Raw genomic sequence first — 24,052 nt, 5'->3', positions numbered from 1 at the left:
CTATTTTCTTGCTTTGGGGTTTGCTCCCTTGCACAGTGAATTAATTGATCTACTGCTGTAAGACAAAGACAGAGCCACCAGTCATCACAAGGAAATTATCCAAAAAGGTCCATCACCCTGGAGTAGAGCATCACACATTTACTGCAAACAGAAACCTTGGATCACATTGATAAAATGAACAGTTTCACTCTTATTAGCTCAGACAGAGCTCAATGCCATCAAGCTGTGGCATGTAATGAGGTTCACTTCATTAACCACCGGCCATCACAATGCATCCTTCCCCATCAGCCTTCCCTGATTAACCTTCCTGCTCAAGACAGGCACGCTTGTTGGAAATAAGCAGGCCCATTAAATCTCCCTCATTTGAATACATGTGTGATCTGGTGCCTTTTAGGATACTTGAAATGACTAACAGATGTGTTTCCTGGACAGCATGGTCCTCCTGCTGTCTACCACCTCTTGGTGTGTCCCTCCCACCCTTTATATCATGTCTGACTATTACTAGAGAGAGAAGATTTTTCTCTGCATCTCCTTTAGTCTCTCAGCTGTCAAACATCATTTTTTCAACTCTCTATTTCTTTTTCCCAAGACCCACACCTTTCCCTCCCCTGCACTACTTATACAGAAAACGATGACCACTCATTGGCCCAAGAGGACCCTGTTGGCTGGCTGTGGTGCTGTGGCTCTGTGGCACACTCTGATTTCCTGCAATCCTCATTTACAGGGTACTGATGGTACAAAGAGTCTCAGCATTGGGCCAGAACTGTGTTCTGCACAGCAAAAACAGCGCAAAGCATCAGTCCTGAGCCCCTGACAATGTGCCCAGAGGGACACACACGCAATAATGCAGCACCACATTGTGCTCAGTATTACCTTTAGGACTCTGATAGCTTTACAGAGAGAGGAAGTTTTCATTGTTAGTAAACCAATTTAATTTATTTAGAAGCAGTCAATTATGTTTACTGGGCTATGAAAGAACAGGAAGCGTCTGGCGTGCACAGAGATCCAGACTGATCTCTCTGTCTCTTCTTGACAAGCAGCCAGTTTTGAGACCTACCTTGCCAGGCATACTAACACCTCCTCTTGCTTCCTACCCTGAGTTGCTGGGGAGACAGAGCCTTGTCACAGCCCAAGGGAAAAGGGGAAATTTCAGTCATGTGACCAGTATAAAACTGACCAAAGATGGAAGATAAAAGTTAGGAAAAATTGCATAGAGCAACCCAAACTTCTGTCCTTTCAGTGGTCCCATCGTCACGCTCAACACTTCTGAAGAAAAAGTACCCAGACAAGAGCAGAATCACTGCACTGTAAATTTACACAAAGGCAGATGAGATTAGAATCTGGCTATGCACTGTAAAGCTATCATAACTACAGAAATGAGAAGTGTATTATTAACTATCCCTTTTTACTATGTAGAACTAGAAGAAAGTTATTTGAAGCATAAAAATTCTGGCAAAGGGTTGCCATATTTAATAAATCACCGAATCAATTATTCACTGTGAAAATCAATTACTTACTTTAAATGAGAATCTTGTGAATAACCTCATGCCCTTTCATGCCATCTAAGAAAGTTACAAGGGAATTAGTCGACAAAAATTGCCGCACTTATCTTTTACGTGCATTAAAAAGACCACACAAATACAGGAAATTTCTGCCAACAGAACAGTCCAGAACCCTTTTAAGAGAGTCAGGGTATTGCTGTGGATTTACACTGCAGTCAAAAGCAGAGTATGACCCATTGGGGTACCATCTATGATCAGTTATCTGGGTGCAATTCAGAAGCAATCCCAGTGAGTCCATGCCATTTCACAAATGAGAAATCAGAATATGACCAGCCAACTCTATACAAACGCCTCAACAACGTGACCTACATTAAGTACATACTTTAAGGAACCGAAAATGTATCTTCACAGGTCAGGAAATACTGCCATGAATCTCCATGGAGACACTATTAAGTGAATATTGCATGGCCTTGCAGCAGCTCCCCCCAGCTACTGCTTTTAAAGGTTTGCTGATACGTGACTGTTTTCAGCAAAAGCTGAAGTCCCGGCGCAGTCTGCTTCCTCCCACCTACAAAACTCCAGGAGCCCAACAGTGCAAAGTACTCACTGAGCTGTAGAGATATCCCTCAGCGTTCATGGCAACGTACAGACCTGCCTTCACCCCTTGGATTGCCACCACGCGAAGACCCACAGGAATTAGATTGAAAAGGGCTGTGGAAGGAAAAGAAAAACAAATGTTATGGACATGTCACCCTACATGGCCACTGCTGATTTTGCCCCAGGGCCAGCCCACCCCACTCCTGCCTCTTCACAAAAGTGACTGCACTAGGATCAAGCATCCTGCTTCCAGCTACAGGGAAGGACTGCAGCCATGGAGCTGATGGTGAAAGGAAATTTTTAAAAGTACTGAGTTTGGCTGCCTCCCAAATGCCTTAACACGCCCATCAGTCTGTCTGATCACTGCCTTTGCAATGCCAAGGGCTCATCCGTGCTCCCAAGCAAGAGCATTGTGATGGCTTTCTGAGGGCCAGCTGAGCCAGGGCAACTGCACATAGACAGACTTTGCCTGTGGCAAATGCAACACCACAACTCAGTTTAGCTCCCCCTGAAACACATTTAAGCCTAGTCACACTTTCCTGCATTTGCCATATGCTAAAAGAGTACACAGACAGCAACTATGGCCAGAAGAATGCAAATTGACTTGACTCTGTGTTTGCCCATGTGTTCCTGGGCTGTCAAGGGAATGAAGAAACTCAAGAAGAGATAGTGCTTCACTCTGGGACATCAGCACTGCTCCCCATTCAGGACCAGCACTGGAGAGGACAGAAGAGGACAAGATCTTCCATTATTCAGTTTTACTGCAGTCTTATTGATTAAAGCATTGCAACCACTTCCTCTCAGTTAATTACTTCATTGCTCAATTCCCACCCAGCAGACCCTGTATCTCATTGAAAGACTCTCCCCATGAGTATATACATTAATGTGCTGTCAGGCTTTTGCTACGTTTCTAACAGCATGGGCTCAAAGAGGAGACTATTATCAGCACTGATAGACTGAGCACTGAAGTATTAGCATGGCTTTGTTTCTACTGAGCTTTATAGGACAAGAGTATTTAGATGTTGCAGGATCCCTTGTGCTTCAGCTTACAAAGAACTAATTAGAACTCATCCCAGGAAGCTGAAGATAGGGAAAGATGGGCACAGGGTGAGGCAGAAATATAAGCACAAACACAGTGGAAATACTTCACTCAAGGTCTCTTCCTACACAACAGTCCTGAAACAAGAATATGCAATGCCACTTTGCTCAGGACATCCACCAGCTTTCTTGGCTGTGCTGGTTGCCTCCAAAAGAGGATCAATAAGTTCCAGTGCACATGAATATAATTTTTTTCTTCACTTAATTCCCAAGGAAGACTGGATGACTCCCTTCAATGACCTGCCTAAAATGGAGACACCTCAAGTCTAGTGAAAAATCCCTCAACTCAGTCTCTTGTTGTGCTTTTATGCACCATATTCCATAAAACATCAAAGCATGTGCTGAAGTCTTACCAAATCCAGTGTCTGTATGTGTGTTTTGGGGGAGAATGTCAATAGATGAATATGGAAAATGCAGTCCAGGCTGGGTATTGGTCTGTGAATAACTGGAGTCAAGGACAGTGCTGCTTTGGTACTGTCCATTGAAAAGGCAAACACATCCCAGAGTAACTACTCAGCATTAAAAATGTTGCCTATCCCTTTCTCCCTACCATGAAGGTCTAAAACCTTGTGCAATTAACAAGTCTATAAGCAATTCCCCTTCCCTATTTCTTCCTCCTACTGAAAAATGGAGCATATTACTGCTAATAATGAAACAAAATGGGCATCATCATTCATTTCCTACAGCCAATTTGTCTTGCATAGGAAACTTGTGACAGACCATTCAAAGCATTCATTAGGCAGCAAGGTGATAACACCCAGAATTAGTGGTTGAGAAGTTCCACTTGGAAGCACCTACGTGTTTCCAAACCTCTTTCCACCTCTACATGCAAAGGAACAATCCTATTGTGCTGTGCTACAGCAGGAGGACCATGGCCAGTTCCCAAAGCCCCTGGGACCCTGCTGCACCCATGGCAGAGCATCTCCTCCTCTAATGCAGGGGAGCAAGTGGGCAGGCAAGCATAAGGACACAACACTGACAGAGGTAACTGGCAGCCAAAAGAAGTTTCAGGAAGCAATTATCTTCCTCTATTAAAAAAACCCCAGTAGTTTGGGTAAATTCCCAGAGCAATGTCTGCACTCAAATCTAGAACCACCTTTGTAGAAGTTGATGCCTTTTACTATCATGCTTCCAAATAATATTTCATATTTTGAACAGATTTAAAAGCATATAAGCTTAAAAGTAAGAATGCAAAAATGGAGGGAAACCCCTCAATCAACCTCAAAAGCAAGATGCCTCATTTTTTTGTCTCAAAAAAAAATTGATTTGAAACAGCAGATTTGAAAATGGGAAAAAGGACTAGCTATGGTAGAATAGAACTGCACACTGGGTGTGTTGATGTGAGAAACAGAAAATTTAAAAAATGCTTTTAAAACAGTTTCTCTTCTGAAAATGGCACATACTCTATGCCATCTGCAGCTTCATGGAAGGAACATGCTCTTCTACTTCATGGGCTAAAGGGAAAAAACTTGAAAATGTTGAATATTCGTTCCCCTTTTTTTTTCATTATATCTTACCATCTTCAACCAGTGGTATTTACATCTGACCCTAGTACTTCTAGCACACTCCAGTCCTAAATGCATGAGTATATTGTCACTATTATAGTATGGTAATTTATAAGCTAAATTCTGAATGCGTAATTCCCTATGGGTCTAAGTTATCTACAGAAATGGAAAAGTCAGGCAAGACCTGCCATACACAAGGTGTGCTCCCTGTGCTCAGCTTTAAACAGTAGCAAGTCAGAGGAGCTAAAGTAATTTATAACAGGTGATTTGTTCTTGAGCAAGACATTTGTTCTGCAGTGCATATCAAAGAACTGATGGAGGATGCAATGGGCCAGAGCAGCCTCAGTGCATGAGGTGGTGAGGATTAAGGTCCTGAGGGGAGTGAGGAAGGATGCTGAGATGATCAAGAGGCTCTGGTGCAACACATAATGAAAGAAGAAACAGAGTGAACTGCATTTTCTTAACTCAAAGAAGGCAAGGATTCTTCTCAGAGGAACACTACGAAAGAACAAGAGGCACTAGACAAAAGCCTCAAATAGAAATGAGGACTGGATATGAAGAAAATCCTCTACAAGGAAGACAGTGCAGCATGGGAATCTGAGAGGTTATGAGAGGTTATGGAATAGCTCATTGCTAGAACTGTTTGAAAGAACTCAACAAGGCTCTGTACAGCTGAAGATAACCCAAGTGGGATGCTGGAATAAAAGCCTCTTTAACCTTTTGGTATTTCTGGATGGAAAGCCCCAAAAAGTATCCTAGATATGCTGGGCTGTTCCCACCTGGTCAGTCCAGTTCACCTGTCCTTTCTCTACTATCCATTTGCCAAAACATTTCAGATGTTCAGCAGGATTGTGTGGGCAGACAGGGAAGTCCACCTGCTCTATGAAGGGGCATTTTCCTGCTCAGCCCAGGGAGATCAGTAACAATGCAAGCATTGACAGCAGCAGTGAGCCCTGAAAGGCCATTTGAGATCACTGGAGCTGGAAGGAAAAGGTACTGCCCCAAAATGGGGCTAAAACATCACAGGAGGAGCACAAACAGGGGCCATCCACCATGAAAATGCACTCCAGTGGGAAGAGAACTCCTCACATATGCCAATGGCAGTAGCCAGGGAATGTGCCCCCTTGCTTACACTGAGATGGCACGTCTCTAACAGCATGGCAGAAGGAACAGATGTCCCAAGTGCTGGCTCCTGGGAAGCTGGCTGGCTGCCCATTCAAATGCCATTAGAATTTGGCTTCTGGGTTTTTTTTTTTTTTCTTTAAGTGAGAGGAGGTGGAAAATAAATGCCATCAGCTTCAAGAACATACATTAAATGGGCAACAGATAATTAATTTTAAAATTGCTTAAATATTAGTAGTTCCTCTAGCATAAATAACTGGGTTTTTATTAGAACTTTTAATTCCATCAGATGTATCTGAGGGACATGGCGTGTCTCATTTTAAACATTTATTTTGTCAGAGTAAACCAACCTAATGTATTCCATGAAAATTATGCATCCTTTCACAATGCTAATTTGGATAATCAGTGTGGGGATACAGAACACAAAGCAATGTATGGAACACTGTGTTCACCAGCTGTTTAACTGTGCTAAGATGACTTCTGTGTGGAGAATAGATGGTCATCTAGGGTGGGAAGGATCCTCCTGTGGCCCTCTAGAGTGCCCTTCCCTGCCGTGGATGCAAGTTAACCAACTGCTCTTCAGGGATGGGAAAATATTGTTTATCTAGTCTTGGATGAGTTCTGCTCTTGCACACACTTCTGACTGGCTGGTCAGGAATCTTCTGCAGAAGCACTTCAAAACAAAACTGCAGTGAAGCAAATCTGTAAGCTGTTCACTTAGACAAGTAACTTTTGACATTCTTCTGGTCAAAATTAGAGATTTTTTTTGGAGGAAGAGAAAAGAAAAAAGGAAATCAGCTTTATTTTGGCACTACCAAAGTGCAAAATGTGATTTCGTTTCGAAGCTGTAACTGGAAGCTTTATATATTCTAAGATGTTCATTCACACTGAGGATTTATTGATGAGACCATGTGGCAAAAAGCTATGTAAAATTGAATAAAGCACAGTCCTAATTTCATTTTCAGAAGCCAAATATTATCAAGTTGGATTCTTTCCCTCTTTTGAGATCAGAAGATGGGGAATTCTTTGGCTTCGATCTTCTCTCAAAAACTTGCCTAAACTTTCCAGCACAGTCCCTGACTTGGAGCCAGTGGCTTGGCACACTTCAGTGAGATGCCTCCTGTCCCACCAAGCTGCTGAGGCAGGGCTGCCATCTCACCAGATAAATTTACACTCTAGAACTGTACTCAGCCCATCTATTTCCAGTTAAGAACACTGGGTGGAAGCAGCTCTCAAGTACTCAGCACCTGGCCAAACTCCTCTCTGACATTTCTGGGGGGATAAATAAATCACAGCTCTTTGGGCAATGGGGGCCCAACCTCAGCCACGGGAACTCAGGAGGTTCCCCTGCAACCACTGAGAGTGCAGCAGCTTCCCTCATCTCCCCTGTCACTCTGAAATATTGCAGAACTGCTCTTACATTTCTCTGCTGTTTACCTTAATTCATCCCTGCTCCCATTTAAGCCCATTACTTTGTTGTTCAGTCCTCCATGATAGATGAGGGCAATGAATCTCTGTCATCTCTAGCATATCTTCCTATATTTTTGACAAATAGGCCTCCAGTGGGATTTTCTGCAGTTTAAGAACACCCCAGGTCTTCTTCCTTTAAGAAAAAGCAGCTGATACAGCCCTCTGAACTCACCCCATGTGTTGGTCTGAGATTATCTCAAGGCCAGACTCTTTTGAAGGAATCCCTGAGCATAGACGTGTGTGTGTGTGTGTCTAAGTCCACAGATTCTCCTGCTCCACACATAAATCAGAAATGGTCTTACTGCAATCTGCAATATTTAATTTGTTCAATATGAGTGTACGAAAAAGGACCAAAACCTGACATTTGCATTTGATACAGGCCATGTTTCTGGTGGATGCAGCCTCTTGGGTCATTCCACAGGGGCTTTGCCAGCCACCTGCAATTTCAGTCACAATCTTCCCACAGCTCCTCTCTCCTGTATGGACCCCCAGCCCTGAGCAGGGCAGCCCCAGAACACAGCATGCTCCTGGCTACAGCACCCTGCAGCTTCCTGGGAGTGTGGTACACACCAGGGATGTGGGGCTGCAGCCACCCTGCACCCCTGTCCAAGTGCACTTCCACAGCAGAATGTCAGTGCTGCACCCCTACAGATACCCCTCACCTGCAGCCCAGGCCTTGCCTTCCTATTCTGTTCTATTCTGCCACCGTCAATCCAGCCAGGAGCTTCTTTGAATTAGACCAAAACCTGCCTGCAAATCAAGCAGGCTCCTCCTTTCACAAAGTACATGAAGTTTGCTTCCATCACCCCTACCACACAGATTAACATTTGTTCACCTCTAATAATGACTGGGAAGCCAAATTCCAAGCTGGTCAGGTTAAATACCCCTTAAGCAGTGGCACAGGGAGCTCCAAACCAACACAGATAATAAAAAGCATGACTTGAATCCTACCCTGTTGATGCAATTTCTGGCAGCAAGGATCTGAGCTTAACTGCCCACTCAGGGACAGCACTCTGATGCCTATGAAATGCAGAGATGCTGCAGAAAATATTCTACACCCTTTTAAACCTTTTGAAGAGCTTTGGCATTGACAAAACTTCCTCTTCAAAAGGAAAACCGACTCCTGCTTTGCATGCATTTAAACCAGAATGGCTTCTGCACATGGCCATGGCATTTAAACTGTGTGGCTCTGTCGCCCTTTGTTGTCCAGCACAAACCCAATCCTTTTGAACAGGGTTTTGGAAGATGACCTCCTTTGACAAGGTCATTTGATACCCTCAGCCCTTACACCAGCCTCAAAGCACGAGACTTCAGTGAACAGCTGCTTTTCTCCAGCCTAGAAATTCCTGATGCCTGCTGAATTTTTGAGGCTAAAATAGTGAAAACGATTTTCTCCTCTTCTCCTTGGAGAGAGAATTCCCCGTATCCTTTACCCACGTGGCATGTGTATAAATATAATCTCCTTTCTCTTCTGGCAGCAATTCAAATCATGGGTTTTATTCTCCACCCCACCCAGATGGCAGTTACAGAATCGGGGCAGGAGGGAAGAAGATCGGAGAGGAAACATATGAAATGATACTGGCAAGATTTAAAGGGGACGGATAGAGAGAAAAAAATATGCAGAAAACAGCTGCCTTCCTCCTAATTTGATCTTTTCAAAAATGAAGTTGCACAAGTGAGACCCACTAGGTGATGCATTTGATTGTAACTGGGTTGCAAAACAGGCTAATTTTTCTTACTGTAGTCACTGTTTTCGTCCTTGGTCCCATCAATTGTACCATCTGGGTGCATCTGCAGGAAGTATTCCTGCTGGCTGAATAACCTTGTCACAATTCCTTTCAGCTGGGGTTCTGCAAAATAAAAATAATAATTATTACCAGATATACTGAGTAGCACAAGACCCAATTTGCTGGTCCCCCAATAAGCCCTGAGTAAATGCAGAAGTGCTTGGCAGTTAAGACTGCTTTCAGTGATTCCTTTCAAGCATGGCTGTAAAATATTCACATATAATACAGAGACAGGCAAATACAATTGAGATCAGATGAGCAGGTAAAATGAAATGCATACTTGGTGCAGTAGAAACAGATTATGGAACATCAATTCTCTGAAAGTTACCTACCAAATGGAAGTATTTAGACAGCTGATGTATTTAGAATATGCCACTTGTTCAGAAGAGTATTTGCTCGCACTGTTGCAAAGAATGTGTCCATTGTTTCTATTCTGCTTCTGAAGCCAACCACCTTGCTTTTTGTATGCTTGAGTCATTATCATGCAGTGCCAGTTTTATGCCAATGAAAAGCTACTAAAATCACTGGTATTACAGTGGTGCAAACCCAGAGCAACTGAGTGGTGAATCAGGGCTGCATGTGAGTGCAACTCTGTGGGATTTGGGGAGAAAAATTCGGAAAGGGACAGACACAAAACATTTCCAAAACTGACCTCTGAAGCATTTATGGGCACCTCAGACCACCTCTGTTTTAAAATCCTGCATGTTGTCTCCCTCCTAAAACATGGGCCACACACTCTGGCAGATTAGAATCTTTGTCTCCAACAGGGACCTTTCCCAGCCCCTGTGTATCATGAGCCAGCCATGCCCTGGCTGGCTCTTCCCCATTGCCTCTACAACATTTTATACCTTCCTGCTGAAGGGTAAAAGGAAAACATGAACAAAAGCAAAACCAGCTTGAACTTCACATGGCAGAGGTGTGCAGCTTTACCACCTGTCTCCTCATCACCCTACCAATCAAACACACAAACTCTGTGGTAAAAACCAAATTCAATTGTAATCACGGAAGTTTAAAAATTTGTCACAGGCTTTGCTGCTGGAACACAAGTGAGCTGACTGTGTGTGAGCAGACACACTCGCCGCATGGAGGAGATCCTCCTCGTGTGACAGGACTTTGTGGTTTTATGTGACCACCCTCCAAAAGTAAATAAATAAGCCCCAATAATTGCTGGCTCAATGGACAGGAAAGAATCCAGCGTAGCATACCAAAATCTCGTCAGGCTCCTGCCTTTCATGCCTCTGGTGAGGCTGTTTAATAAGCCATGGTTGTTACATAACCGTGGTCACGTTGTGTGTTGATGTTCCCATCCCGAGCCCCGCTCCCGCTGCATCCCTGCACGACTCCCCTTTGGGGAACCCTCACCCTGCTCTCTGCACTCACAGCAGCAGGCAGCTCACACAAAGACAGGCTGCAGGTGCAAAGGATTTCAGTTTCAGCAATCCCTACCCTAGCCAGGGGAGAGTCAGGTACTTTCTCACAGCTCCAAAAGCCACTGAATAAATCAGATCAGATGGTTTCTGTGCTGCCTTAAAAAAGAAGTGATTTCAGCGCAGTGAGCACTGTAGGCTGCAGTCAGGCTTCCTCCCAGCAACTCTCAGTGCTGGGACAGTAAATAAGTACAATTGTACTGGTCATCTACTAAGAGCTAGTGCTGGTCAAGCCAACATATGTCAAAATGACACCTAGCAAAACACTTAGCTCATTCTTCTTACCTAAATGAATTACCTATTTTGGAGAATGTAGAAGCTTGATTTAACTTGCTTTCCGTTAGAAAAGCACATCAAAGCTAGAGCAAATGAAAAGCTGCATTCTCAGGCACAGATGCCTGCATCATCCTCCTCAAGTCTGTCCCCTTCCTCCCTTTTATCTAATGCCACAGTAGTAAAGGCACTAATAGGCACTCTTTGATATGAGACACCTACATTTGAGTCCCTGAATGAATCTTAGCCTTAATTTTACTCACTGGTTAAATTTTAATGTTGAAGTACTTTGCATGAAATGGAAGAGCTCCAGAAGGAGAGATTTAGAAGATGCTCCTGCAGTCTGAGGTTTTCTGTGTGCTGGAGAAGTGGGGAGGTCTTGTCTTAAAGCTCTCTGAAGAGGTGCAGGGAGAGAACAACCCTGACCTTATCTCTTTTCTTTGGAAGATTACTTAGCTACAGGATAGAATTAGAATAGCACCTTTTCCTCCTTCTTAGGGATGCAAGCTATATTTCAACCATGCAAATAATTTTGGAACAGGAAAATCTCTTCCACTTCTACTAAATAGCCTACCATGTAAAAAACCAACCAAATCTGCTTGTTATTAATAACTTATGACATTTTCAGAGTTTATCAGAATAGCACCCAAGATCCCCTGATGCTTCCTTGCATCCTTTCTATAGATGCAAACACTTGACCAGAAGGCTGTATCACCATAGCAAATACAGGATAAACCCTTTCAGATTCCTTTCTCTTACTGACCTGACAGACACCTGGTCAGCTTTAACAACTACCCTCTTCATAATGCCAGCTGTTTCTGAGTCATTGCCTACCTAGGGACAAGGTGGAGGGGAAATTTTGTGTTACATGACCTGGTTTTGCTGAACTTTGAGGCTCACACCCAAACTCAAAAGTAAAACTCAAAGGGAGTGAGGCAGAGAGTTCTCAGCCATACACAAAACCACATTTCTCTTGTTCCTAACACAGTCTGAAAGCAGCAGAGCTCCTCTCTCCTCACTGCACAGATCCTCTTCTGCAGGAACATCCCTGCCCACACTCCTTTAGGATACCCTATAGCAAAAAAATGCCTCTTCCAGACATGGACGTATCAGAGAGCCTTTTGGAGACACACAGGTCTTCTCCTTCCCTGGTTTCTTCATTTCCTTGGGTCTCTTTCTACAGCAGAGAAGCTGCACTTTCAGGTACCTTTAGCAACCTGAGCTAAACCCAGAAGCAGCCAGGGAGGCGCACAGCCAGTTCTCTCCTCTAACACAAGGAGGGCTGAGCAATGGGTGATTTGTCTCACACAGTACAGCCCTCTCTCCACCTGAACTGATCTCTCCTTGCATCCCCAAACCCCCCCAGGCTGGCCAGGCCAGGTCCAAAGGGTCCCAAAACCACCAGTCTCTCTCCAGTGCCTGCAAAGGAAGCAGCTCAAACACAAACAGGTGCACAGGTGACAACAGCTGCTGGAGTAGCTGCTTCCCACCAGGGAACCTCTTGTCTTATGTCTGGGCATAAAGTGAGGTGCTGGGATTTGCCATTCATACAGTAAGCAGTGTGGCTGGAGGCCTACAGACAAAATTTTAGGTGAAGACAACTTTTAACAAGGAGCAAGGACTTACTCATCTTCCCCTCTCAGTGTGGAACTATTACCGGAAGAGAAAATTGTATCATCACAGGGAATTTTGCTGCTAGCCCAGAAGTAAAATGCTGCATGTGACTTTTGTCATATCATATATTTTAACATCACTTCTTTCCATCTACAGAGCAATTCTATCAGTCTTCCAGCACTGCTAACCCTTATGCTGCAGCATTTGTTCTGAAAGTCTCAGTTTATAGAAAAAAACCCCTCAAAACCAGTAGGTCTCCTTGTCAATTAAGGATGCTGAGACATCCTGGTAAGTCAGAACAGAAAGACAATGAAAGACTGAGAACTTTCCAGGTTTGCAATAAAGAGAACCACCCTTCCCAGCAGATAGTATTGACAGTGCTTATTGGAGTACCAGGGGAGAAAAATACAATAAAACCCCACAACCTCTATACTTTTGTCTGTATTTCCTTCAATGGTACTGCTCCAGGCTATATTCAATAAGAGAAAGAATCAAACAGTAAAATAAAGGGAAAAAATGCAGCACAGATAAGCAAAAATTCTGCTATGAGCATTTTTTTTTCCTATAATTCTTAGAATTTATCACAAAACAAACCTACTGTCTAGCCTCAGCCTTGTAAAGCAAATGGGACTCAAATCCTCCTGCTTTTAAAGGTGCAATACTGCTTAATACACTTGGGATAAACCCATTCCTCCCCCTCAGGCTCTCCATGTGCACTTCCCTTCTGCTACAGAAGCAGCTTTCCCTCAGAAATGGAACTGAACTAACATGGACAAGACTTCAGCACCAACTTAGTGTCTCCCTAAACACAAAGTCAAGCACTTCAAAATGGATTTAGGAAAGATGTTCTTGCTGCCTTAATCCCAAACTACTGACTGAACAGAAGAGATTTCCATGCAGCTTCCATTCCCAGTGCAAGACCCCATGCTACCAGGTTTCCCATGCAATATGCAAAGGGATTTTTTTATCCCCACTTTATAAGCAATACTACTATACTTCAGGATGTTTACTTTAAAGATCTTGCTCTAGCTGCTCATATACAGCTGTTGAGGGCTGGGGAGTACTGGAGAAAACTCACTGGACTCTCTTCATGCAGATGCAGTAAGGTCAGTTACTTCCAGTGTGGCAATTCTGGAGGATGCAAGGGAAGATCACGCTCAGGAAGCACCACAATGGGGACATCAGAGTGCAGAACAGAACAAAAACAAGGAGCAAGAAATAAGCTGTAACTCTCCTAGTGTGTAGCATCTGTCAGACTGGGCACTTTACCTTCAGTGAAGACACAGTTGTCACCTAATGCCCCTTCTTAGAGCAGTCATCCACTGACAACTCACTGAACATCCCCTGAAGGGCATCTTGCTTGGTCACCCTTTCCAGAGGCCAAACTCACCACTTCTGCCTGCCCTGCTTTTTAACTTTCTGAGCCCTCTGGCACAGCTGAGGCCAACTAAATCATGATCTGACTGCTAATCTTCCTGTCTCTACTTAAATGGTAATGTGATGCTGCCATTATTCACTTCTGCTGTCCTGCTGCTGAGCCTTAAAGTCATCTCAGTTCACCATGAGTTGTTGTGCTTCCTGCCTTATTATGCAGCTACACAGTGATCTTCATCCTCACAGGGCTTGCCAAGGACATGATAGTTGCAGGGTGCTCACACGCACTTTGTTTATCTCCAGGGGCATGCTCACTGAGGGCCAGAGGATCATGGCTAAATCAGCCACTCTGCAGAGTCATGTCCCTCACCCTCAAGCTGCAGGCATTGCTGAAGACAGCTGCTGTGTGCTATGGGGAAAAGAGCAAGAGCACTGACAGAAATATTACTCTTTAAAGACCTTTTCATTTAGCCCTCCTGTTTAAGGTAAACAAGGAACTCACCCCTCAAATGGAAAATGGAGAACATAGAAGTAAAATAACTCCCCTAACGCAGAGAGGAGCTATGAGGTTATGCATCAATGCAGCATTTAGCAAAGGCCCACTGAAGGCACCAACTCCTGATTATTTCCATCAGAAAGCAGCAGCACTAAATGCCGGGGGAGAATCCCTACTCTCTTATTATCACTGTAGGGTAGCTCAATTTGCTCCAAACCCTGCTCTGAAGCAGCAAAGAACAGGGCACAAAACTGACTTCCAGGTGCAACTCCACTATGGAAGTCAGTCTGATATGGTCTCCTTTCTTTCAACTCTCAGACTGCCCCTTCTTACAGCAACACAATGACCTGAGGTTGCAGCAAGCCAGTCCCCACTTTGCCTTGAGCTGGGAATTATCAAAGAACTCAACCACACTCATAGAAGTCACCTCAATCTGAATTCTCCAAGTCAATGGCACAGAACTCGGAGGAGCCACTTTTCATTGAACTCTTCAAAAAGATGAAGGGCTTAGTGACCTTTGAGGGATTTGAGCCACTGGCTCCAAGGATTCTTGCAATGCACAGCAATGCTCTTGGTTGGCAGGCAAGCCTCCACTTGAGGTTACTGGTGCAGAACTGCTTCTAAATCTACTTCAGAAGTTACTGTGCTGGGTGCCAGTGGTACTCAGTGTGGGTTATGGCATAAACTCTGAAGCTCATGGGGTTACTGCTCTCTGCACAACGAGCTGTCAAACAACAGATGACTCTGCAGGCTTGGATGGGAAGCAGCGATCTTCTATCCAGCAACCTGCAATAAGGTACAAGGAAGGCACCTACTGCAGAATTTCCACAGGAGACTTGCCCATTTGTTTGCTCTCTTTCACTGCAGCTCAGTGCCTGTGTCTGGTCTGAGCACAGCAAGGCTGTGAGAGATGCCAGCAGCAGGCTCCCAGAACAGTCCCTCTGGCACCTCCTAAGGACATCGGTCTGGGGAGAGAGAAAGCACCTCCAGCTCTCCTCTGAACCACCTCGGCATGCTGCTGACTCCCTTCCGTGCCTGTGCAACAGTTTTGCTGAGGATGTGACTGCAAACATGGGAAATGTAATACATCTCAGGAGCATATTTCACCTAAATGTTCTTCAAACATTTGTTTATTGCAATTAAACATTTTAGCCTGGAATTTACACATTCCATTATTCTTATTTTCCCCCATTCAGGCTGCAGCTGTCATAATGGGAGGCTGATTTATGACTCACCTAACCAGCACTCAAATCCTTAGCACACCAAGCCCAGCATGCAAGTCAGAGCATAAACTGCTCCTAATTTACTTAGATTAACTCCGCATTTTAAGTGCCACTGCAGAAACTGCAGTTTCCCTTCCCTAAAAAGGATGGGTTCCAGAATACTCGATAAGCCGAATTTTGCAAACACAAATTTTGTAGACAGAGAAGGGCACCAAAATCTCTCCTTCAGAAGTACAGCATTAATAAAGGCTTGTAATAAATCGGCACGAGAATCAGCAAGCTCCATGCAGATTACTATGGTGACAGGCACAGAACTCAGGGATGAAAAGCTGAGGGAGAAAAATGTTGGGGTTGTTTTCCCAGCCAGGAGCTGCCAAATTCTCCAGGGAGTTAAGATGAAGTAATTTGACTGTCTCAAATTAAATGCATCACTATCGACAGAAGTTTAAAAGCTCAACTCACTACAATGATTCACTGAGTCCACCCAAACTGGGAAGCTCAGGAATAACACCACTTGCAGCTGTGAAAGGAGCTACTGCCCTTGAAGACCCAGAGTGTTTCCTTTGGCCAAACACCCTGACCAGCTCTGCCACACAGTGACTGTGGCTGTAAGTGCTCAGCAGATGCTGCACATGGCTGGCTGTGGCTGCACCTGCAGCGAGTCACGCACGGAGCAGGTCGGAGCATCGTGAGCCACACACGGGATCCTGGAGGACACTCCAACTGTGTCAGGCAGGTGCGGAGGTGGGAAATCCTGCTGCAAAGTGCTGAGCGTCTTCAGCTCCCTCACGAGTCACTCGGTGCACAGAAGTGCACAGGCAGAGGCAAGACATTTATTTCCCAGTGTCACAGCGTTTTCCAGTTTCTGTCACTAAACTCAGCAAAATTGTTTGGAGCTGAAGGACATGTATTCCTTGAGGAAGCCTACAAGCAGGTGGCCAGGATGGCCTGGGCAATGCTGCCTGTAGCATCCTGAGTAACAGGCAGGGAGAGAGCAAAAGAACTGCAGAGCCAAGGGAAGTGAGCGACACAGGGGAGCATTTGTGTTTGTCTGGATGTCTCTTCAGGTTATCTGCACACAGGTGCAGTCACGGTGGGTAACAACAGCTGCCCAAACATGAGGGAGCTCTGTAGCAAAGCCAGGCATCCAGCCCCACCTTGCAAAGCTGTCATGAAACCCTTTAGTTTAGATGCAGCCATTTGGCTTAACACAGTGGCACATCACTGAGCCTGTGAGTAGGATGGAGAGATGGAAACAGACTTACTGACATCAAGATTTGCTCACAAGGTCCATGGTTATGGGGGCATCAAAGAGTCAATCCCACCTCCTTTCCCAATGATGCAGAACAAAGACCATACCCAGCTTCAGTTTAACATGATTACAGGGACAGTGTCACCCTCCAATTACAAAGCATTCATGTGGAGAAGAAGATGGCTCTGGGACAACAGGGTTGCATGGTTCACTCGTGTATTTACTCACCTCAAGTGCAAATCTCCACCCAGGGCTAATAACTACAGAGAAACAACTGGTGTTTCCAGGATGCATTACATGTAATAACAGGCTGTGCTGGCAGGGATGGCCTCTCTGTTGGAAGGACATGCTTCCAAAAATGACATTTCCCTAACTCAGGGGGATGATGGGCTCAAGCTGATGACAGCACCATCAGTGCAATTGCCTCCTGTCACCATCACTGAGTCACTAGAGCAGAATGGCACCTTGTAGGCAAAAAGAGCATCCACAGAAGTGATTTCCTTTCCCGAGCTGGAGCCTGCCAGGAGCAATAGTAATTATCTCTCTAGCATGGAGCACAGCTGCCTGCCTGCACCCCTCAACGATGCCTACTTTGCTCTAACCAAGATGAGTCCCTCAAGGGAAGTCTTATTTCTTACTTGTAGAGTAGGTGGAAATGATGTGATTGCACATTCATGGCATTTATGCAGACCCTCCCATATCCAGGAATCAGCTTTACAGGGTTGTTACTACAAGTCTGAGGTAAGGGGCAGAGAAATTAGTCATATAAAGCATTGAAAACTGGGGGGTGCCACATGGAATCACTGCTACATCTCTGTGGATGGTCTTAGGACAGCCTATGGATGTTAGAAAGTAAAGAAGTCACCCTGCAGCTCACCCACTCTCCAAGATCTGGATCCCATGTGACAGCCACCTAAGGTCAACAGCTCAAGGATAATGAGGTATGAAGTTGTGGATGAGTTTTCCCAGAAGGCAAACACCAAACTAATGTACATGACACATGAGCTACCCACTCTGCACAAACACCAAGGACAAAACAGCCATCACAGCACTGCAGGGCCAAAGAGGAACCAAAAGATCACTGCAGGTGAAGCAGTGGGACAAAAAGTGGATGAGAACTGATGACCCACCTGCCACGAGGGATTTTGGCACAGAATTGCTGACTACTTCTGAGTAAAACTCTCTAGCTGAATATTTTGCTGAAAAGTTCAGAATAAGAGTAGATAAAGCTATATACAAACTCCATCTCACTAACAGGAAAAAAAAGAGAGGTCTGAAAAAAGTGCAATTTTTCTTTTTTTTTTTTTGGACATCATATTTTCTTTGGAAATGTAATGAAAAAAATGTTAACAGAACCAGAGATTAAATCTGAAGTTTCATTTTAAGTATAATGAAATACTGCATTGAGTCTGAATCCTCTTCTCCCCAGAAACTTCTTTTCTTTGACCAGAGAACTAAAAAAAACCCCAATTCTTTATACAGTTCACTGCCACGTTTGTCTTTGCCTCCCCCAGGATGCGTTTTATGTTGCTTTGTTGATCCAGTGTGTTTTAGCAGCAAACAAAATTTCAAAACATTTCCCTTTCAAGAGCAATTTTCTACACCTGTATTGACTCCAGCTCTGATAATAAAACCAAAGCCAGGCAGGAACAAAAGGCATACAGAAGAGATGTAGTGCTGTTCCAGAATTTATGCAGGATAAGCTTTTTCAGGTAAAGGAATTCAAAAAATTAGAAATTTAATGCAAAATAAGTTGTAGCTACAGCTCCTAAGCTGTCATTTTCCAGCACAGTCAATGCCTTGGCTACTGAAGGTTAAAGCCTGCTCATAAGTATGGATAGCAGAGCATACAAAATGTATTATTTATTTTGAGGAACACCCTGCAATTATTCCTGACATATTGTGTAATTAGCCAAAATTACAGCATATTCACCGAGAGTGAAACAGAGGATAGCATAAATATTATGTGTGAGCCCACAGCCACTGAGCACATTTCATCTGGGTGCAGATGTGTCTCAGGAACCAACCAAGCATGGCTCTCCCTGGCCCCCAGGCTGTGCCAGCTCCTGAGCCAACACCCACTAAGGGGAAGCATGGGGAGTAAAATCCTGAATTTCCCCATGCCAGCAATGGGAGCTCAAGAGCTGCGTGAGGATTTAACAAATGGGAACACCCACACTGCAGAGCTTTCAGGATGACTGAGCCCAAAGCTCATAGCAGAGAAGAAGGGGTATATTCCCACATATGTTATGCTAAGAGAGGTGGAAAGGAGAGCTCAGAGGATGCAGAAGCTGCTTGCTTTGCTGCCTCGAGCTGACAGGAGGAGAAACTGAAAAGCAGCAATGTCATCTTTGCCATGCTTGCAGCACCTCTTGGCCTGCAGCTTCCCAGAGAGAAGGGTTCCTACAGAGCTACATGTCAGACCCATCCTAAGGACTTGTTTGATGGCTCAGAAATCCTGGGGAATGTTGTGGCAGTGCTCTGCCATGTGTACAGTTAGAAAGACTTTATTTTGTTCTCTTGACTCCAAAATGCAATATAAAACTTCGTCACTGTTTATCAGATTTCTTCCTGTTTCCTACAAAGATGAGGTTTGGATATTAGGACATTCTACCCAGAATTTTCTCCATGGGAGGATACAAGAAACAAGTTTAAGAACATCCTTCTAAAGAATGCACATCTGGAATCAGTATAGGACTGAAGCTGGACTAATCAACAGTGAGGGTCCCTTTCAGCCCTGCTGCTCGGTGACCATGACTTGGTGGCATCAGCACATTCTGTACTCCAAGTTTTTGAGAGACTCCATGATAGAGTCCCCATCTCTGCTCACCTTGAGGTGCCCCATGCAAGGCACCTCATCACTAACAGTGCTCACATGAGCAGGGCAGACACCATCCCTGCTGATCAGGCCTGCCACAGTGCTGGGATTTATGCTGTTCTCAGATGCTAAATCTCTCCACTTCCCCTATCAATCCAGCAGGACTGAAATACTGCAGGAACATTGAGAAGTCCCTCACACAAACAAAACATACTATGGAAACAACCACATCAAAATTCCACTCTGCTCTGAATGCCTAGAATAGTAAATTCATTAAAATAGAAAATGGACAGAATACACTACCAACAAGCACTGAGGAGAAATCAATCACTCCAGATACTATCAGTCTTGGGGAAGGTACCCGGTCCTACCAACATCAGCTCACAGAAGCACCCTATGTTGTCATCTTATTGCAGGGGTTCCATACTGTTGTCTCCTTACCACAAAAGTTTCCTAACTCCTTGGTGTTTCTTATGGGCATCTCCTCAGAGCACTGCCTCTTTCTTCTTCACAAAGCAGCAACTGACTCCAGTTCCCTTCTCACCCAGCCACCCCACTCTTTTATGGCACTCTGCTTCTCATTGGTCACAGCTGTGGCCTGTAAAGTCAGGCCTGTTCCTAATCTTTGATAATTGGCCCAGCTGCAACTCCTTAGGGGTAAGATTACTTTCTACACTATCTTTATTTCCTTATATTCTATCCCCCTATAGCCCTGGATAATCACTGGATAACAACTCAGGGAAAAATTTGGGTCCCAGAATCATTCTGTCATGCAAGCTTTAAGTAGTGCCGAGTGATAACATCCTCTTTTGCTACAGTATTCCTCAAGCAATCTTACAGCATTTTCCAATGGGATGAGCACGTGAAACTCCTTTATTTAACAGGTAATGAGCCTGTGATGTGGAAGAAATTAAAGCTTGAATCAGTCGAGTTGCATTACAAGAATATTTTTTGCTCACTGCACTAGTGCAACTTAAGCATTTCTGAAGCAGTCTGGAAGCATTTTGACTCCAAACGGTGCTGTTACTAAATCTTAACAAATCTTATACAACACCCAAATGCATAATGAAAATGTGCTGCCTGTGCCATTCTGAAATATTATACTTCAAAGAGTAAGATCATGCTAAAAATGGCCAAAATTCCACCATATGACTTGAAGTTCTTTCCTTTTGCTTTGTGAAAAAAGGAAATTTTTGCCTTTTTTAATCTGCATAATGATTTTAATTTTCCATTAGAGCCAAAGGTTTCCTTCAAACTAATGAAAATGCTCCAGGTGTGAGAAAGTGATCATCCACTTTGTTCAATCTAAAGCTCTGTTTTAAATAACGATGATGTTTTATTGCTCATGTCTCAGCACAAACACCTCATTTCTGGTATCAAGCAGCTCTCAGGACTCCAGTGAGACAGGCAGACTCACTGCCACCCAACTGCCATCTCAGAAGAGAGCTGAAATCAGTGAGCTCCCTCCCCAGGGATGCGTGTGCTGAGGATGACACAGTGCAGATGGAGTGAAAACAGAAAATCTGCCTCTCCAACAGGTTTCTGAACAAAGCTCCTGCTCCCCCAGATGCCCAGGAGTGCTCAGAAAGCTCTAAAACTTCACTTGGTGCTTGCTAAACATTCAAGAGCTGCTAAAGGGCTGTGGCTCTAAAATCTTAGAATTTATTTAATAGAAAGTAAAGTAGAGGAAGAAACAGGAAGAAAAATAGAAGAAGAAATGTTTATGGAGGCAATGAGGGTAGGAGTGGCATGGAATGAAATGAAATGAAAGCCAAAAGAAACATTTAGAAATGTTTCAGTAGTGATGCTGTGTGCCTGCCAGCAGGCAGAGCCCATACTGATGAGCAGCACACCTGACTGTGAAGGCCAGCAGAGAATTACTGGTTACACCCCACGCTCTGCCAGCCCTTTCAGCCCAGTAACAGACAATCCCTGCCAGAGTGTGATGCTGATCACCACAGAATGAGCGCAGGAACGGCTGCAGATCGATACTGGAGGCAGCCAGTGACTTACCCCAGCTCCAGTTACAGGAGCTGTGCCAGAAAACCACCAGCTACAGGGCAGGTGGATGGTCCAGGCCCCTCACCTGCCAGCATCTGATCCCTGCATCTCCTGCAGCCCAGTGGCTCCCAAGACCCCAGGGAACCCTCAGCAACCCAACCCTAAGCTGGGTGCTGGAAGCCAAAACCAGCTGTCTTTTTGCTAATTTCTACTGCTTCTCAATGTTCTGGAAAATGTGGACTGGCTTTTTGCAGCCTGGCCTCATTTGCAGCAGACCCATCCACTTGACCTTTTGCAAACAGTTTTGCTTTGGGGGATGAATGAAATGTATTTATTTGGCAGCTGAGGAAACATGGGTGGCAACTGCTAAGCAAAGAAACTATCTGTGCAGCCAACAAGGGAGGAGACAGCCAACGATGCTATTCTAGATAAATATCAATTAAGTGAGCATGTTCTATTAACCCCAAGACCTCTCTTTTCTTCCTTCATTCCAATCCAAAATGCTTAAGTATCTCAAGAAAGGAACATTTGAGGGGGATTTTATCTTTATCATAACTGCAATCAGGTTTCAGCTGGAGAGGAGGCACAAGTAACAGAATTACATTGCCTCTCTGTGGTTATTTTGCCAGTTCACAGCATGAAGCTGTCCACTGGATGTAACACATGCCCTTAACAGAGCAGGCTGCTGGAGGGAAGGTGAGACAGGAGTGCACAGAGCACTCCACAGATGCTGCTGTGGGATGTGAGAGGATGTGGGATGCTCTCCACCACTGCAGTGGCTGTACCTAGCCCTGGATCTTCACCCTCATGTACAGCCCCCTCCATGAGAGGCAACCAGCCAATTTCTGACATCTATCACTGAAGGTGCACACTCCAAACAAGAACTATTGTGCTGAAAAGGTCCCAGGAAGAAAGATGGGGAAGACAGGCAGGTGACAGCTGACCTGCTCCTCTCCTTTTACCACAGCTGCCCACCTTCTGGCCAGTGAAGTGCCAGAGGTCCACACCTGAGGGTTCCTCTTCAGGGCTTGACAGCAGGGCCAGTCAAGCACCATTGGAAATCGAGTTTGTTTTTGTGCTTGGTAAAACTGAAGGAGGAGGGGGCCCTGATGCAAGTCAGATGGGATTGCACAAAATTCCACCTCCCACACAAAACTTCAGGTACAACAGGTGCACATTCTGCCAAGACAAGAGGAGCTGCTACTGCTACCTTCCCCTTGCTATTGAGCACAAGAGCTCAACTGTCTTCCAGACTTAGAGCTCTGCCTAGAGCTGCAGAAGCCCAAGCAGCATCTCCTCAGTGGGTACCCCTGCACAGAGGAACAGTCAGCTCCTCATGACAAACCCAAAGCCACAGAACAGATGCAGCAACACAGCTGCACAGACCCCTTCTGTGATGCTGCTGCTTCCAGCATTAACCTTCATCTCCTGGTGCAGCACACTCCACAGGGAAAGGGCAGGGAGCAGAAATGCCCAGAGGTGCTGCATAGAGCCTCATCATACCAGCAACCAGGCACAGCTCCTCCCAGAAGACTGGAATGGCTCAGGACGCAGGTCACCACCCTGCCTCCAGGTTTGTGGCCTTGTGTCTCTGTCACCTTTAGCCAGGGCATTCTGGAATGAACACAGGACAGAAGAGGTGTTTGAGAAGTGCCAGCTTGCATCCAGGTGCATTTTCTCAGCAGCCACATAAGCTCCATCAGAGTGTCAGAAAGCCTCATTTCAGTGCTGGGAACGAGCACAGTTACTTGTCTGAGCTGCAGCGTGGGGGCTGGAAAAGCCAAAGTGAGTGGTCTGCCTGAACAGTGAATCCCACAGTCGTGTTCCACAGCTCTCAAGAAAGATGCCTTCTGCTTTACCATTTTAGAAATGTGTTGTAGCTGCTATTTTCAGAGGCACTGTTAAGAAGCTGTAGCCCTACAGACCTGTGACCATGCTGCACAAACTCAGTCTCTGCACTGACTCCGTCAAAGCACAAAACCCCAGTTCCTGCAAGCTGGAAGAGAGGCACCCATGAGTGCATCCATGGTTCTCCTACAGCTTCTAAGAGAGATGCAAAGTAAAACCAGCCTCTGGAAAGGCTGAGTTATTTCAGGATTCTGCTACATGTCAGATGAGGGCGAAGATAAAATAGGTGTAGTAGCTTACTCCATGCTCAGAAAGGATAATACATTAACATGAAAAATCTTGTGTTAGCTGGGGAATAGAGATGAGCCACGTATTAAACAGGAGAACAGAGTACAAAAGGGCTGCTCCCCAACAGACTGCAGCAAGTACAGCCCAGGCACGGAGTGGATGACTTCAGTGCAGGTCACTTCTCAAAACATTTCCAAGATCAAGACACAATAATAATGCAGTCATGGCAATGACACTATGACAGAACATATGGAAACATATCTGCATTCAATGATTAGTCTTTATTTAAAAATCAGTTCTTTGGAGCTGCTTTCTCTGACCTGTTCTTGTCTATGTTCTTGGTCACCTTCTGCCAAG

The 24,052-nt window shown here is 44.8% G+C and overlaps 1 protein-coding gene across 3 annotated transcripts in view; it reads right to left on the bottom strand.

The window, feature by feature from the left end:
- The window catches only part of FGF12 (fibroblast growth factor 12), a 218,254-nt gene that overhangs the window by 67,379 nt on the left and 126,823 nt on the right, over positions 1–24,052 (bottom strand). For all 3 annotated transcript variants that reach the window (XM_054283045.1, XM_054283044.1, XM_054283043.1), the window contains 2 exons: positions 9,034–9,144; positions 2,110–2,213 (listed from right to left, as the gene is read on the bottom strand). In XM_054283045.1, the coding sequence (XP_054139020.1) occupies positions 2,110–2,213; positions 9,034–9,144 (215 nt within the window). The remainder of the gene's footprint in view (positions 1–2,109; positions 2,214–9,033; positions 9,145–24,052) is intronic.

The sequence above is a fragment of the Melozone crissalis genome, unplaced genomic scaffold, assembly GCF_028551555.1.
Source record: "Melozone crissalis strain CALT ecotype California unplaced genomic scaffold, PUWL_Pcris_2 ptg000034l_1, whole genome shotgun sequence".
NCBI lineage: Eukaryota > Metazoa > Chordata > Aves > Passeriformes > Passerellidae > Melozone > Melozone crissalis.
Note: the sequence above shows the minus strand (reverse complement) of the source record. Positions and strands in the feature narration are given on the sequence as shown.